Source organism: Melanerpes formicivorus, unplaced genomic scaffold (assembly GCF_026170545.1).
Source record: "Melanerpes formicivorus ecotype bairdi unplaced genomic scaffold, bMelFor1.0.p_v2 SCAF_69, whole genome shotgun sequence".
Lineage (NCBI taxonomy): Eukaryota > Metazoa > Chordata > Aves > Piciformes > Picidae > Melanerpes > Melanerpes formicivorus.
This window is the reverse complement of record NW_027142421.1, coordinates 3451007-3465644: the sequence shown is the minus strand read 5'-3', so window position 1 is coordinate 3465644 and position 14638 is coordinate 3451007. Positions and strand designations below refer to the sequence as shown.

At 42.3% G+C, this 14638-nt stretch overlaps 1 protein-coding gene across 1 annotated transcript in view; it reads left to right on the top strand.

Annotated features, from left to right (window-relative positions):
• Positions 1 to 14638, top strand: part of GMDS (GDP-mannose 4,6-dehydratase) — a 385892-nt gene that overhangs the window by 118125 nt on the left and 253129 nt on the right. The window contains exons 5-6 of the mRNA XM_068162936.1: positions 5575 to 5767; positions 6597 to 6701. Coding sequence (XP_068019037.1) covers positions 5575 to 5767; positions 6597 to 6701 — 298 coding nt within the window. The remainder of the gene's footprint in view (positions 1 to 5574; positions 5768 to 6596; positions 6702 to 14638) is intronic.

Sequence of the window (14638 nt, the reverse complement as noted above, 5' to 3'; positions counted from 1 at the left end):
TGACCTTTAGGACAAAGTCCTTAATTTTGCTTCCACTTACAAAACCTTTTCCTTGCTATTTCTCGGCTTGTAATCACATTTTCAAATTATATATGTCTCACTTTATTTTTTTCTATGTTATTAATCCAAGAAATAAATAGGAAAGAAGGTAAATCTATAAAAGACACGTTCCTTCTATCCAGAATTTCAGTCAGCATTTTTTCATTCATTATTTTTCAGTCACTTTCTGTTTAACTGAGAAGATGAACAAGAGTGCTGTTCATAATAAGCAGTTTGGAGCTATTGAATTGATTGTTTTTCTATATAACAAAAGAATGCATAAGAATTCAGAGGATTTTGGTATCTTTCAACTAATCTTTGCATTGGGTGAAGGCACAATGAGTGAAGCATTCATTATGAGTTAAGGGGTTCAGAGGAAGAGGAATATTCTCCTAGAAGGCTACATGACATTTTGGTAGATACATAGATTGTTCCCTGTGCCCTGGACACCTTCCCTCAAATTCCTTGCATTTCCTAAAGTCCTTGGGTATGTTAGGACTTTATAGGAATGCTTGGCCCATAGTCTGGATTAGATTTAGTGACTGGAATGCGATGCTTCACATGCCTGTTTCTAGGGATTGAGCAGTTTGTTTGCTGAGATGATAGAAGCCATCCCAGCGGTTTTTATTGGCAGTGGAAGGCACACTGAATAGTCCAGGAAAACAGAACTGATATTGAAGACTGCAGAAAAGTAACCACTGTGAAACTTGTGAGACCTGAAACATTTCTCAGCTGTTTTTCTGCTTTGTGATTTGCTTCTCAGTTGTAAATTTTTCTCAGTGCTTAAAGAGAGCTGGTACCTATCTTCTGCCCTGATAAACCTGAAGAATCTACTGTAAGTAGCAAAGATGTAAGAGAGCAAAGATGCTTATTTTAATGTTACAGCTAGGTCAGCCACCTTTGCTTTTACTGTGAAAGAATAATAATTTACTTTTGTGTTATCCTATTCCCTCCTGGGATTCACAGAAGCTTCTCTCTTGTAACCCCAGCCTTCCAAGAATCCAGTCTTCTGAAGCTGAGAAGTCTTTTAGGAGGAGATGAAATTTCAAATCATTATATTCTTTAGGCAGGGCATGGAGACACATTCTGCTCTCACACACTATTTTTGGCTGAAAGATAATAGTTAATGCATTTGCAACCCATTGTTGGGTTGTTCCAAATGACAAAGCAGAGGTGAATTATCTCACAAACCAAAGCTCTATGTGTGATAGTTGCTTTCAGAATATCACCACTGCCAATAATGCCTTGGTCTAGCAGCAAGCATTATTAAGTCTATGGACTTGTATAGAATAGAATGGAATAGAATAGAATAGACCAGACCAGACCAGACCAGACCAGGTTGGAAAAGACCACTCATAGACACAATAGGAATGTGTTCTGGTGGAGGATAAGACCCATGTGTTTTCATTGAGATAGTTTTCAGTAAGCTTCTAAATCTTGTTAAAGACCTTGCTAAGCCTGGTTTTGAATGATTAGTTGGGAAACATCATGTTTAAAGCATTGCTCCATTAAATTCAAATCACGGGTAGAGATTGAATCTGGTGATTGGAAAAAGGAAGAAAGGAAGGAAGGAAGGAAGGAAGGAAGGAAGGAAGGAAGGAAGGAAGGAAGGAAGGAAGGAAGGAAGGAAGGAAGGAAGGAAGGAAGAAAGGAAGAAAGAAAGGAAGGAAGGAAGAAAGGAAGAAAGGAAGAAAGAAAGAAAGAAAGAAAGAAAGAAAGAAAGAAAGAAAGAAAGAAAGAAAGAAAGAAAGAAAGAAAGAAAGAAAGAAAGAAAGAAAGAAAGAAAGAAAGAAAGAAAGAAAGAAAGAAAGAAAGAAAGAATTATACATGGGGAGGGAGTGCCGAGGTCACTCAGGCTAACATGCTTCAAGGGGACAGTTTCTGTTCTGTTCTTACATCACTCCCGTTATCTCAAAGTCATTTCAAAGAAGTATAGTATCCATATCTTCAGTACTTTCAGAGGAAACTGTCAGGTTCCAAGTTCCTACCAGGCAAAGAAGCTTCTTTTCCCTACTCCACTTGTCACAAAAGCTCCTGGTGGTGTCTTCAAAAAAAAGAATAGAATAGAATAGAATAGAATAGAATAGAATAGAATAGAATAGAATAGAATAGAATAGAATAGAATAGGTTGGAAGAGACCTTCAAGATCATCATGTCCAACCTGTCATCCAACACCACCTAATCAACTAACCCATGCAACCAAGCACCCTGTCAAGTCTCCTCCTGAACACCTCCAGTGATGGCGATTCCACCACCCCCCCGGGCAGCCCATTCCAATGGGCAATCACTCTCTCTGTGTAAAACTTCCTCCTGACCTCCAGCCTGAACCTCCCCTGGCGCAGCCTGAGGCTGTGTCCTCTTGTTCTGGTGCTGGCTGCCTGGGAGAAGAGACCAACCTCTGCCTGTCTACAACCCCCCTTCAGGTAGTTGTAGACAGCAATAAGGTCATCCCTGAGTCTCCTCTTCTCCAGGTTAAGCAGCCCCAGCTCCCTCAGCCTCTCCTCAGAGGGCTTGTGTTTCAAGCCCCTCACCAACTTTGTTGCCCTTCCCTGGACTCGTTCCAGCAAGTCAACATCCTTCCTAAACTGAGGGGCCCAGAACTGGACACAGTACTCGAGGTGTGGTCTAACCAGTGCAGTATAAAGGGGCAGGATGACCTCCCTGCTCCTGCTGGCCACACTGTTCTTGATGCAAGCCAGGATGTCATTGGCCCTCCTGGCCGCCTGGGCACACTGCAGGCTTATGTTCATCCTACCATCAACCAGCACCCCCAGGTCCCTCTCTGCCTGGCCACTCTCCAGCCACTCTGACCCTAGCCTGTAGCACTGCATAGGGTTGTTGTGGCCGATGTGCAGAACCCAGCTGCATGGCTTACTCTATGCAGTTGTCAGTAACTGAGAGTTTTGGTTTTATGAGGTTAGAATGGAGCATCTGTCCTAGGTGGCTAATTAAAAACCTAGAGTTTGTATATAATTTCTCCAAGGGATGATCAACTGCTTCTCCTTTAGGCTTTTTGCTTTGACTCACTGCTGTCTTTACTGGTATACAGGGAGAGGAACTTCCTTATTCAGACACTTAAGATAGCTGTCATCAATTAGGCTGTTTGAAAACACACACGTGTAGGTATTTCCTAATATCTCAACAGTTCAGCATTTTGGTTTTGGAAGTTTTAGTGGATAAACCCCCTTTTTATTTTCATGAATGCCATTCTAGTCTAACCTGTGCTCCAAAATGAAATGAGTCATGTGGTCTGAGCACTGTCCCCAGTGAACAATAGCCCACATTACAAAACCACCAAGAAAGCATGAATCTGATGGTTTCTGCTCAGGGACACTCAGACCCAGTCAGCATGAGGCACAGTTACCTCACACCCCTGGGAGTGATTTTTCTAGGTGAAGATTGAGGTCATCCATGAGGCAATAGGGAAAAGCATCTCTTGTGAAACTGCTCACCACCAGCCAGGCAGAGCTGTGCTGCTGCTGCAGGCTGGTTACTCAGTCTGGTTAAAACGTTTTGTGATCTGGGCTCTCTGGTTTCAGACCACTTTGGTTACACCTGCCTTTACCTTAGAGTGGAACATGTAAGCAAGAGTTTTCATCTTGGGGTGATGTTTTTAGCTGATTATTTCTTGGAAAAAAATACCTTAATACAGGTGAATTCCTGGTTCAGCTACAATTACTTAGTGTTTTGCCTTTAGTTAGAGCTGGGACATGGCTGTGATTACATGGAGGTGCTAGCTGTGAAATAAATACACTGATCTATGTTCATTAGTGCATTATTGACTGTATCACCTATTCATTAAGATGTTTCTCACAGAGCTACTCTGACAGCAACGCTGGAAGACCTTAAGTGGCCATCATTTTTGTGCCAAATGGATTCAAACAAACAATGCTCAGCACTTCTCAGCAGATCAGTGCTTGGCTGCAGCTGGTTCCTACCAGGCTAACAAGTCAAAGTATCACATTTATTTTCTTTTTTTTTTTCCCCCTTTTTTTCTTTCTAATAACAATAATTTAAAAAAAAAATAAAGTGAAGTTTGTTTTGTTCACACCAGTGGCCATATCAGATCAAAACTATGTGAGGACATTTTTGTTTTGAAGCACAGTAACACAGTTTAGATTATTTCATACCTGTGTTGAATTAACCATGAGTGCAAATTCAAATTGATCTAAGCATTTTTGTTTCATCTGCTGTGTAGGCTCATTAGAGCCTTAAAGCTCTAATGATTACTGAGTAGGGAAGGTGGCTTAATGGGAGAAATGAACATAGGGTTATCTGAATCTGCATAGAGCCTGAAAAATACCTGGTCAGTTACAGGTTTCCTGATGATTTCACTTGTATCTTGGCTAGCTATGATCATTACCCTCTGTTCCATTAATGGTCACCCTGTCACTGAAGACTGACAAGGGGAGGTCATAGATTTGTACTATCTGACTTTGGTAGTGTCTCATTAACCTCTAGCCTAGGCCATATAAGATGGCCATCGCTCTACAGCTTGTTCCTGAAAGTCAGTCGTCATCTAGAGGGGACACAGGTGGAGCAAATCTTCCCTGGGTCAGATTTGCTCTGAAGGTCAGTTCATCCTTTCCTTTTTATAACATGGCCAGTACAAACGGGGAATGTGTCTTGTAAAACAGACATTCAGAAGCAAATTCCCTGAGTTGAAGAGAGGATGTAGAGGGAAGGATGAGTGCACCTCTGGGACGGGCACCGGTGGGAGGAAGTTCTTCAGAGTCCAGGAGCTTCATCAGCATATCCTAACAACCAGCTTGTACCCACCAAACAAGAAGAGTGAGCTCCCTTCGCTCCCTTCTGAAAGCTTTTGCTCCTGTCTGCAGATTGGGGTGGTCACAGCACACCTCTTACCTTCAGCTTACTTTTCCCTCCACCTTCTACCTCTTAATCCCCTTCTTAACCCCTGTGTAAAAGGCACGGCTCTGGTACACCGTAGTCAGGTGGGGAGTTTCATTTGATAGCAGACATTTCTAATCTTCTCTCTGTTTTGGTATGTGTCTAAATGGCAAAACTTTGGCTCATATTTAATGTTTGGGAGCTTTTAAATGCATGTCTCTGTTGTTGTGCTGTCTGACCTCATTTTTTTTTTTATATATAAATTGTATTTTGGACAATTTTAACCAAATTCAAGTGTGTCAAAAGGTATTAAGCCCAAGTGAAGATTGTGTAAATGAGCAGCTGTAAAGCTGAGAGAGCGTCTGACAATGCTTCTGCTGTGGGGAGGCTTACCCCTGACTTCACATGGGAAAATAATTCTGAGAGAGGGATCAGGGAACACCAGTCTTTGGATTCTGCTATTTATGGAACTACTTGTTTATTCTTCGAAATCCTTTGAGGGTACTTTTGTAAACTGAGCATCTACTCTGTACAAAAGCATCTAGATGGTCTGTGACGAGTAATGTATTACTTTCTTTGGTTGTACACGATTGCAGCATGTTCTGGTTCCCCTCATAAAACTATTGGCTTTTTTTGGCTTATTTTCATTCATTCTTTCTTTCCTTCTTTCTTTCTTTCCCCAAGATTTCTTTCGACCTAGCGGAATATACTGCTGATGTTGATGGGGTTGGCACTTTGCGGCTCCTTGATGCTATTAAGACATGTGGCCTTATCAATTCTGTGAAGTTCTACCAAGCCTCCACCAGTGAGCTTTTTGGAAAAGTGCAAGAAATCCCACAGAAGGAGACCACCCCTTTTTACCCAAGATCGCCTTACGGTGAGGATCGCTGCGGGGTGGGGGTGTAGTGTCTGTCTGCTTCTTCTCCCTGCTCATGTCTCAGGGCTGAAGTCATTGGGGTGTGAGATGAGGATGACGAGATAGCTCAAGTGACTAGACATGTTGAGAGGCATAACTGTATGAATTAGTGTAGAAAAAGTATTTGCTGCCATTGCCTGAGGGTTGGAAATTAGCATCTCACTTCATAAGACTGTGTTCATTTAGCTCAGGGGGGAGGGTGGCTCTTCCCTCACAAAGGGTTGTGAGATACCTCTGGAGTGATAAGGTTTCATTTTTTTTGTTCTTGTTGCCTGAATGAAGAAATCCCAAGAGCTCGCTTCTCCCTCCATGAACTTGCATGAAATTTGAAGCACATATTAAAGTGATGTGCGTGGAGGACTTTGGTGATAAAGTTTCAAATCAATTTGAGTGTTAAGGCAGCAGATTTTCGCTTTCATTCCTCCAAAGTCCTTTTTTGGGGGGGTTTATTAGTGGAGGTCACCACAGTGGCCTATTTCACACGCTCTGGCTGTGTTAATTGTATTGTAAAAGAAAAAATACTGGGCTTGAGTGTGTGTAAGAAAACAAGCAAGAAGGTGCCCAAATGCTTCCTGGCCAGCTCAGAGGCTGCTCAGTAAAAGAGCATTCTCCTGTTCAGCTGCTGGCTATTGGGTTGGGTGTTTGGTTTTTTTTCCATGTGAAATGTGACACATAGAGGAATGAATCTAATTCTGATGCCCTCGGCTGTTGAAGTGTGGACTCACCCTCACCTGTCTGGGCTGTGTGTAAGCAGAGTGGGTATCCTAATGCCCCATGGTTCTCTTTGCAGGGGCAGCAAAACTCTATGCCTACTGGATTGTGGTGAACTTCAGGGAGGCCTACAATCTCTTCGCTGTCAACGGCATCCTCTTCAACCACGAAAGCCCCAGGAGAGGTTAGGCAACCCGTGTGAACCTGTTCCCAATTCTGTGTACCTCTGACCAGAAAAATGAAACAATGCATCCACAGGTTTCATTTAAAGCTGCCAAAATTCTGCAGGGAGAGTGTCAGGACTTGTGCCCTGGCATTCTGTGGAGCATCCTGGCAGTCCCAGAGCTTGCAGAACAGCAGCTTGCCCTCTTGAGCACTGTATGTCGCTTTGTTGCCCTCTGATGCTGAGAAAAGGCTGGTGGGTCTGATCTGGTGCTCTCAAGAGACAATTAACATCATTATATCCCTGAGTTTTCTTTCCCTCCTGATAATAAGTTATGGTTAAAATGTAAAAATGACACATAAAGGGCAGGTTTTCCAAACATGTAGTTGTACAGCTGCATAACAGATGCAGTGTCAGGCGTGACTTGTACTCAGGATTTTTATTTGCATATAAATGCCAAATTAAGAGGCAGAAATAAGAGCCCCCCTGCCCCCCCCCCCCCCCCCAGATTCATAAGGCTAATGAGCACAGCCTGGTGTATTTTGAAAAATGTGTGGATTATGGCCCATACCTTCTGACAAGGTGGCTTTTAACACAGGGCTTTAAAATGCCATTCTGTTTAATCCTCAGTAGCAATGCAGCTTGAATTCCACTTAATCATCCCCTTTCCTCTTCCAGTACTTTATGAGCAATTAATACTGGTTTTTGGTTTGAGTGAGAGTCCGTGGTTGATTAAAAGTCTCTTACACAACGACAGTTTTCCTCTACCCTTGAATTACTGTGACTGCAGAAAACACTAAAACTAAACTTTAAATACACACAGAAAGCTGCACTCAGGGTGCAGAAGCCTTTTCTTGTGGCCTTTTTCTGCAGGAAAAACAAATTCAAGTTTTACACGAATGCAATTACATTAATTACAGTCTGGTGCAAAATATAATCATTTTAATCATACTCAAAACACTAAGTAATATTTCTATATATTATTATATGCACTATAATGCCATAGTTGTGGCACTGCTGTAAAAAAAAGACAAAAAAAGGCAAAGAGGACATAGAATAGAATAGAATAGAATAGAATAGAATAGAATAGAATAGAATAGAATAGAATAGAATAGAATAGACCAGACCAGACCAGACCAGACCAGACCAGACCAGGTTGGAAGAGACCTTCAAGATCATCACATCCAACCCATCAACCAATCCAACCCATCTAAACAACTAAACCAAGCACCCCATCAAGTCTCCCCCTGAACACCTCCAATGACAGTGACTCCACCACCTCCTTGGGCAGCCCATTCCTGTGGGCAATCACTCTCTCTGTATAGAACTTCTTCCTAACATCCAACCTAAACCTCCCCTGGTGCAGCCTGAGACTGTGTCCTCTTGTTCTGGTACTGGCTGCCTGGGAGAAGAGACCAACCTCTGCCTGTCTACAACCTCCCTTCAGGTAGTTGTAGAGAGCAATAAGGTCTCCCCTGAGTCTCCTCTTCTCCAGGCTAAGCAACCCCAGCTCCCTCAGTCTCTCCTCATAGGGCTTGTGTTCCAAACCCCTCACCACCTTTGTTGCCCTTCTCTGGACTTGTTCCATCAAGTCAACATCCTTCCTAAACTGAGGGGCCCAGAACTGGACACAGTACTCGAGGTGTGGCCTAACCAGTGCAGTGTACAGGGGCAGAATGACCTCCCTGCTCCTGCTGGCCACACTGTTCTTGATGCAGGCCAGGATGCCATTGGCTCTCCTGGCTGCCTGGGCACACTGCAGGCTCATGTTCAGCCTACCATCGACCAGTACCTCCAGGTCCCTCTCTGCCTGGCTGCTCTCCAGCCACTCTGACCCCAGCCTGTAGCACTGCATGGGGTTGTTGTGGCCAATGTATTGACTTAGTGTCAATAGGATTTAACTGTTGCATTCAGTCTTTGTAAAACCTCATGGGACAGGCAGCATTTACAGTAAATATGCATCAAATACTTGGTGGTAACTGGCACAAACTTGAACATTGGAAATTCCATCTAAGCATGAGGAGGAACTTGCTTTACTTTGAGGGTGGCATAGCTCTGTAACAGGGTTCCTGGAGAGCCTCTGGAGTCTCCATCTCTTCCCTCATGGATGCCATCCTGTGCAACCAGTTCTAGTTTAACCTGCTCTGGCAATGGGAGTTGGACTTGATGATGCTCAGAGGTCCCTTCCAGCCCCTATCATTCTGTGATTCTGTGGTAGTAGTTAGTTTATCACTTTGCAGGTGGCTCCAGTCAAAGTTACAAGACAACTAAATTCTCTAGATTGCTTCATTTAGGAGTCCTATTAGAATCACAGAATCATAGCATCATAGAATCAATAAGGTTGGAAAAGACCTCAAAGATCATCAAGTCCAACCTGTCACCCAAGACCTCATGACTACTCAACCATGGCACCAAGTGCCACATCCAATCCCTTCTCAAAATGCTTTGCTTTCTTTTAAATGATTCACTGAGATATATTCTTAGTGCACTGTAAACGGATGTCCAAATGCTCTGAGCTATCATTATGCAATTAAAACATTCTGATCCTCATAAAGAATGAGGGAATGTGCAATGGCTTGTCATGACTTCCAGCAACACTAAGGAGCTGCAAGATGAAATTGAAATTCTAGGGACACATTTACAATTTGTGCTGCCTCTCTGTAGTCTTGTGCCATTCTGAAAGGGGAAAGCTCCAGTGCTCATTGCCTTTTTGATCCCCCTGGCATTTGTTCCAGCTTTGACACCCCTGACAAGGAGCTTCCAACCCAAAATCTCTTTGCAGAACCTTTAATGTCCCCATGGAGAGCCCAAGTCTGTGCTTTGAAGTCCCAGACTGTGCTTTTGGCTGTCTCTATGTGCTAGAGGCAGTTTTAACCCTTTATGCCACAAACAGGAACCTTCTCTTAGAAATGGTTGTGGCTGGATTACATGCCATGAAAGCAACTGTAACCACAGCTCAAGACCTCTTTCTTAGTGTTTCTATGGGAGAAAGGATGAAAATTTATACAGAGGAGAAAACAAAAGAAGCGCAGCTTTGATGTTGTTTCTTAACAGCAATTCATCACTTTCCTAGTGACTTTGAAGGCTGAAAAGGTGCTTTGGGAGGAAAAGAGGATTATTTAATGGGGATTTCTAAATGGACTTTTTCAGGTGCCTTACCTTTTTGGTTGGTTGGGTTGGTGGGGTTTTTTTATGGTTTTGTTTTTGTTGTTTTAATTTTACTGATTTCAGAGATCCATGGAGGTTTATTACACTGAAGGGATGAACAGGACATATACGTGGTACATGTGCTGTGGGCTGTGATCAAGCACAGTGTTTGTATTGGGAGAATCAGTACTTGGGGTGAAGGAAGGTGAACTCCAGTTGTCTGCTGAGTGGCTGGTCGCTAAGGCTGGATTGAACAGACAGCTATAAAGCGTTTGCTTCATGATCTCTCTTCAGACAGCATCCAGATACTGTACTGCTGGGGCTGTGATACAATGGCCTGATGACAATGAGAGATGTCTCATTTCGGGAGTTGACTCCTCCAGAGGCATTTGGGAGTACATACCTCTAATTTCAGAATACTAGTCTTTTCCTTAGCCTTCTTAGCTTTAACTGGGAAAGGAGCACCAGCAGTTAATGCAGTGTAGACTGTACAATAGTAGGGAAGTCTACACAGAATTCATAGGGGCAAAGAGTGCTTAGGTCTAATATGAGTGGTCTCCTATTTCTCAAAATTACTAAGGCTCATGAGCAGTGCTAGCTTTGAGAAGTTTGATGTTCTGCTTTTATCTTGCTCTAGAAGAGAAAGGCAGCCACAGTGACTATATAAAAACTACCAGTGATGAATTCTGGGTTGTTTGAACCCCCTGTCTGATCCTTGCATCTTAATTTGGGAGCAGTACAGCATTATTAAATGGCACAAATATTTAGGTCTATGCTCAAGAGATGGATGTGTATGTAACATCAGAGAATATTACCTAAAAAAGAGTGAAAGGAATGGTTAAACTACTTTGAGCCTTTCTGTAGTATTTTCCTTTCTAGTTTTTGCTTTCTTTTATACACTCTAACGTTCACGTAGTAATCACTTTTATACCATCTTATAAAAGATGCAATAGTCACTTTTTGGCCAGCACATGCTTTTCAGATCACATCAATCAAGAAAGCTGCAATAAAGTGAGTAAGGTCACATGGATTTATGACAACAGAGGATCTGGCACAGCATTCCATGAATGATCTGGTAGTACAAGATAAGCATCACTTGCGTGCTTTGGGGACAAGGCCTGATTTAGCAATATACCTTACTAAAGCTGATTTCTTCAGTTACTTTAATCAGTTTTACACAGGTATAGATCAAGTGTTTATTGATTTATGGCAATGCCACAGGAGGATGGGATCTTTCATGTCTGAAGCTCATTTGCTGCCCAATATGACACTATCTGAAAAGCTAAATGCTCTCTACAGTGGTAGGAAGCTATGAGGTGGCTTCTGTTTTAAAAAAAAAGGGGGGGGGGGTGAAGAGTAAAAAGAAAGAAACAACCAAATTAAAAAAAAAAAGGCAAAAGGCAACCTAAAAAGCTTTTACAGAATGCTGCATCCTGTTTTGTCCTTCATTAACACAGTCCACTCTCACAGGCTCCTCACCACTATCCCCCATCAGAGATGGGGGGGAAGCAAAAAACCCCTCTGGGTTGAGATAAGGAGTTGATTGAGATAGGTACAATGTACAATTACCATAGATTATTTTGTTGAAAAGCACAGCAAAAGCAGAAGCAGCAGCAGAAGCCAGGGATAAAATGATCCCCACCACAACCTGCAGCCAGCCCAGTGGAAAACCAACACCATAAAACCAGCAACCTGCAGCAACCAGATCAGGAAGCCTCTCATGTTACAATCTGAACTTCAAGCCCAATGATACTTTGCTCCAGCCAGCATTTTCATTTTGAAGCTGGTGTGGTGTCATCATGGTAGTGAATACTCATCTGCAGATTGGGCTCTTCCCATGATGTGTTTTTACTTAAAGACAACATTATGGGGTACCAAATAGGGTAGGTGGTAGCCACCACATGGCTGGTGATGGTTGAATATGGCTCCCAGTATTACCAGTGTGGAAATATCTGCCCTTTAGCAATACTGGAAAGGTATTTCTGTTCAGTGAGATGACAGTTTTGACAGTGGAAGAGTGAGGCAATTAGCAAGTCTCATTTTCAGGAAAGCTGGAGCTTGATCCAAGCCTTTTTTTCACACTATTGGAAAGATTCCTGTTCTTTGTTTGGCTCTGGATCTCACTAATACCTTCTTTTCTGAGCAAGAAAGCGAACTTACTTGTTGACAGCGTCATTTATTTCTTCCCAGACAAGCCCTTCTTTTTTTCCCCACTCAGTTCTGTGCAAGGTTTCTCAGGTTTACAAGATGTGCCTTTGGATGTTCAAGATAACTTTCTGATTTGGTTAACCACTTCACTGCTTGCTTCATCTGATCTTTATCTGCCAAGATGTACAAACATGTACAGCATGTTTTCCTGACACAATGCAGCAGAAGGTTTTGTTTGTTTTGGTGGTGGTGTTGGTTGTTTTTGTTGGTTTTTTTTTTCCTTAAGTAATAAATACTTTTGCCTCCACACATGACATCATTGTGTAGATCATTCAGTAGGGAATTTTTCTTTGTCTGATATGAGCCCTGGTAAAGCACTTGTCATCAGGCCATCGCTCTGTTGCCAGAGGGAAAGGATACAACTGCTCATTTCTGTGATCCTTTCAGCTGGGGAGGAAATGGCTAGGTGTTAGATTGCAGCCTGAATGCTGTCAGAGTGGATGTAAGAAGATTAAAATGAAAATAAGTCATGATTTAGAGAGAATGGGGAGCATTCTTTGCTTTTGTTGTGCATCTGGATCACAGGTTTGTCAGGGGGAAAGGGGTAGGAGGTTCTCTTAACGTGAGTATGCCTTTTGAATTGATGTTGCTTGTTACCTTTTTTTTCTTAACAACCTTTTGCCTCTATTTTACAGAGAAGGCAGAAAGCAGATGGTGACATCTGCTACTGACTTTCACAAGCAATCCCTACAATCCCACTGCAACAGCTGCTTTCCTATAGAGATGTATACTCTGCCAGATTTCCCTTTCTCATTCCTTTTTAGAGGAGACTAATTGCTTATCTCCTTACACACTGTCTGTGCTAGAAGAGCTTGGTCAACCTGGTACCTTTTCTTAATGGTGCCCTTTATAGAAGTTTAGACTTGTGTCTGAGTGTGTAAAATGAACAGTTCAGAGCCATGTCTCTTCCACATAACACAAAATTCCCCAACCCACAAGTCTATCTGAACAGCAGAAGTCAGCAGAGTCTGGCTGACTCCTTGCTGGATGAAAAGAATGCTGGCAAGATTATCATGGCTTGTCTGCCTGGCATGCTGCAGACACAATGGCGAGGTAACATGGCTAACATTGAAGCTGTTACTCAGACAGTTGTGTGCTACAGAGCAGCCAAGATATCTTCATGCTTTCTTGTCTGCATGTTTCAACAGAGAAAGCATGCAGTGTCCTGGAGACATGCATTCTTACAGGCTGTTCTCCCTGCTGGGAGACCGATGCTGCAAAGCAATCCATGCAGGTGTTTTCTTATCTTATAGACATCAGTGGGGTTAAATGTGGGCATTGGGGTCTGCTCTACAGATGGATTTACAGTACTGTGAACTGTAAAAATAGAGAACTGCCAGATAATAAATCTCTGCTGTTTTACCTAAGTACTTGCGTGTTCCCCTTGAAAAAGATCTGACATTACAAAATAAGTGAATTGCACAGAATCACAGAGTGTGAGGGGATGGAAGGGATCCCTGGAGAATTCCAACACCCCTGCCAGAGCAGGTTCACCTAGGGTTAGAGTTAGGGTTGCACAGGATGGCACCCAGGCAGGTTTTGAATTACTGCAGAGAAGAAGACTCCACCACCTCTCTGGGCAGCCTGTTCCAATGCTCTATCACATTCAAAGTAAAGTTCCTCCTCATGTTTAGATGGAACCTTCCCTATGTTCAAATTTGTACCTGTTACCTCTTGTCCTGTCAGTAGGCAATTCAGTTACTTCTGCTGATATTGAACCTGATGCTGACTGGTCAGAGCACATAATGTTCATGGAGATTTTTGTCTAATTATTAAGTTGCTAATAAATCATCTTAATCTTGGGTGCGCCGTGTCACTTTCCTAACACTAGTCAATAGTGGTGCAATCACACCAAAATACAAGAGAGCTCCTTCTTTGAGCTTGTGTTTTAAAAGCAGTGCTAGGCTTCTGAAATGAGAACTGCAAGCTGAGAATGGTTCTGCTCTTAGCTTTGGGCATCCAGGTAGTCCTGATCAGTTCCATGGAACCTGTCACGTAGGAGAACAAAGTAATCATGTACATGAACTGAATCTGGATAGAAAAACATCTTTTTCTCTCCAGAGTCACTGATGAAGGAATGTGCTCTTGAACAGTCTAATTTCTGAAGCTATTTTCATTCAGTCTTCACAATGACAGATTGTGGGAATCCTTTCCATTTCTTGACTGTTTTTTTCTTTTCAGTCTCAAAGTAGCCTTGATTCTGTATTTTTCTCTGATGCACATTTCTGAGGCCTATCACAACTTTATCTGAGTAGTTATTGATATATCTCTTACAAAAACGAAGTAATTTCTTGCCTCTGGGTTTAGATTTTTGGAGCAGCTGCATTTGCAACCCAGATCTCTCCTTGAGCAAATTATTATCTTATCAGATGCATCTTTTTGTCATTAAATCATGTGCTCCCTTGTGGCTTGTACTCTGTGGAGAAAAAAAAAGTGAAGTACACTATTTTCCCTGATTAATTTCAACTTTTTATTTTCCTTCTTTCTCTTTCTTTCTTTCTTTCTTTCTTTCTTTCTTTCTTTCTTTCTTTCTTTCTTCTTTCCTTTCTTTCTTTCTTTCTTTCTTTCTTTCTTTCTTTCTTTCTTTCTTCTTTCTTTCTTTC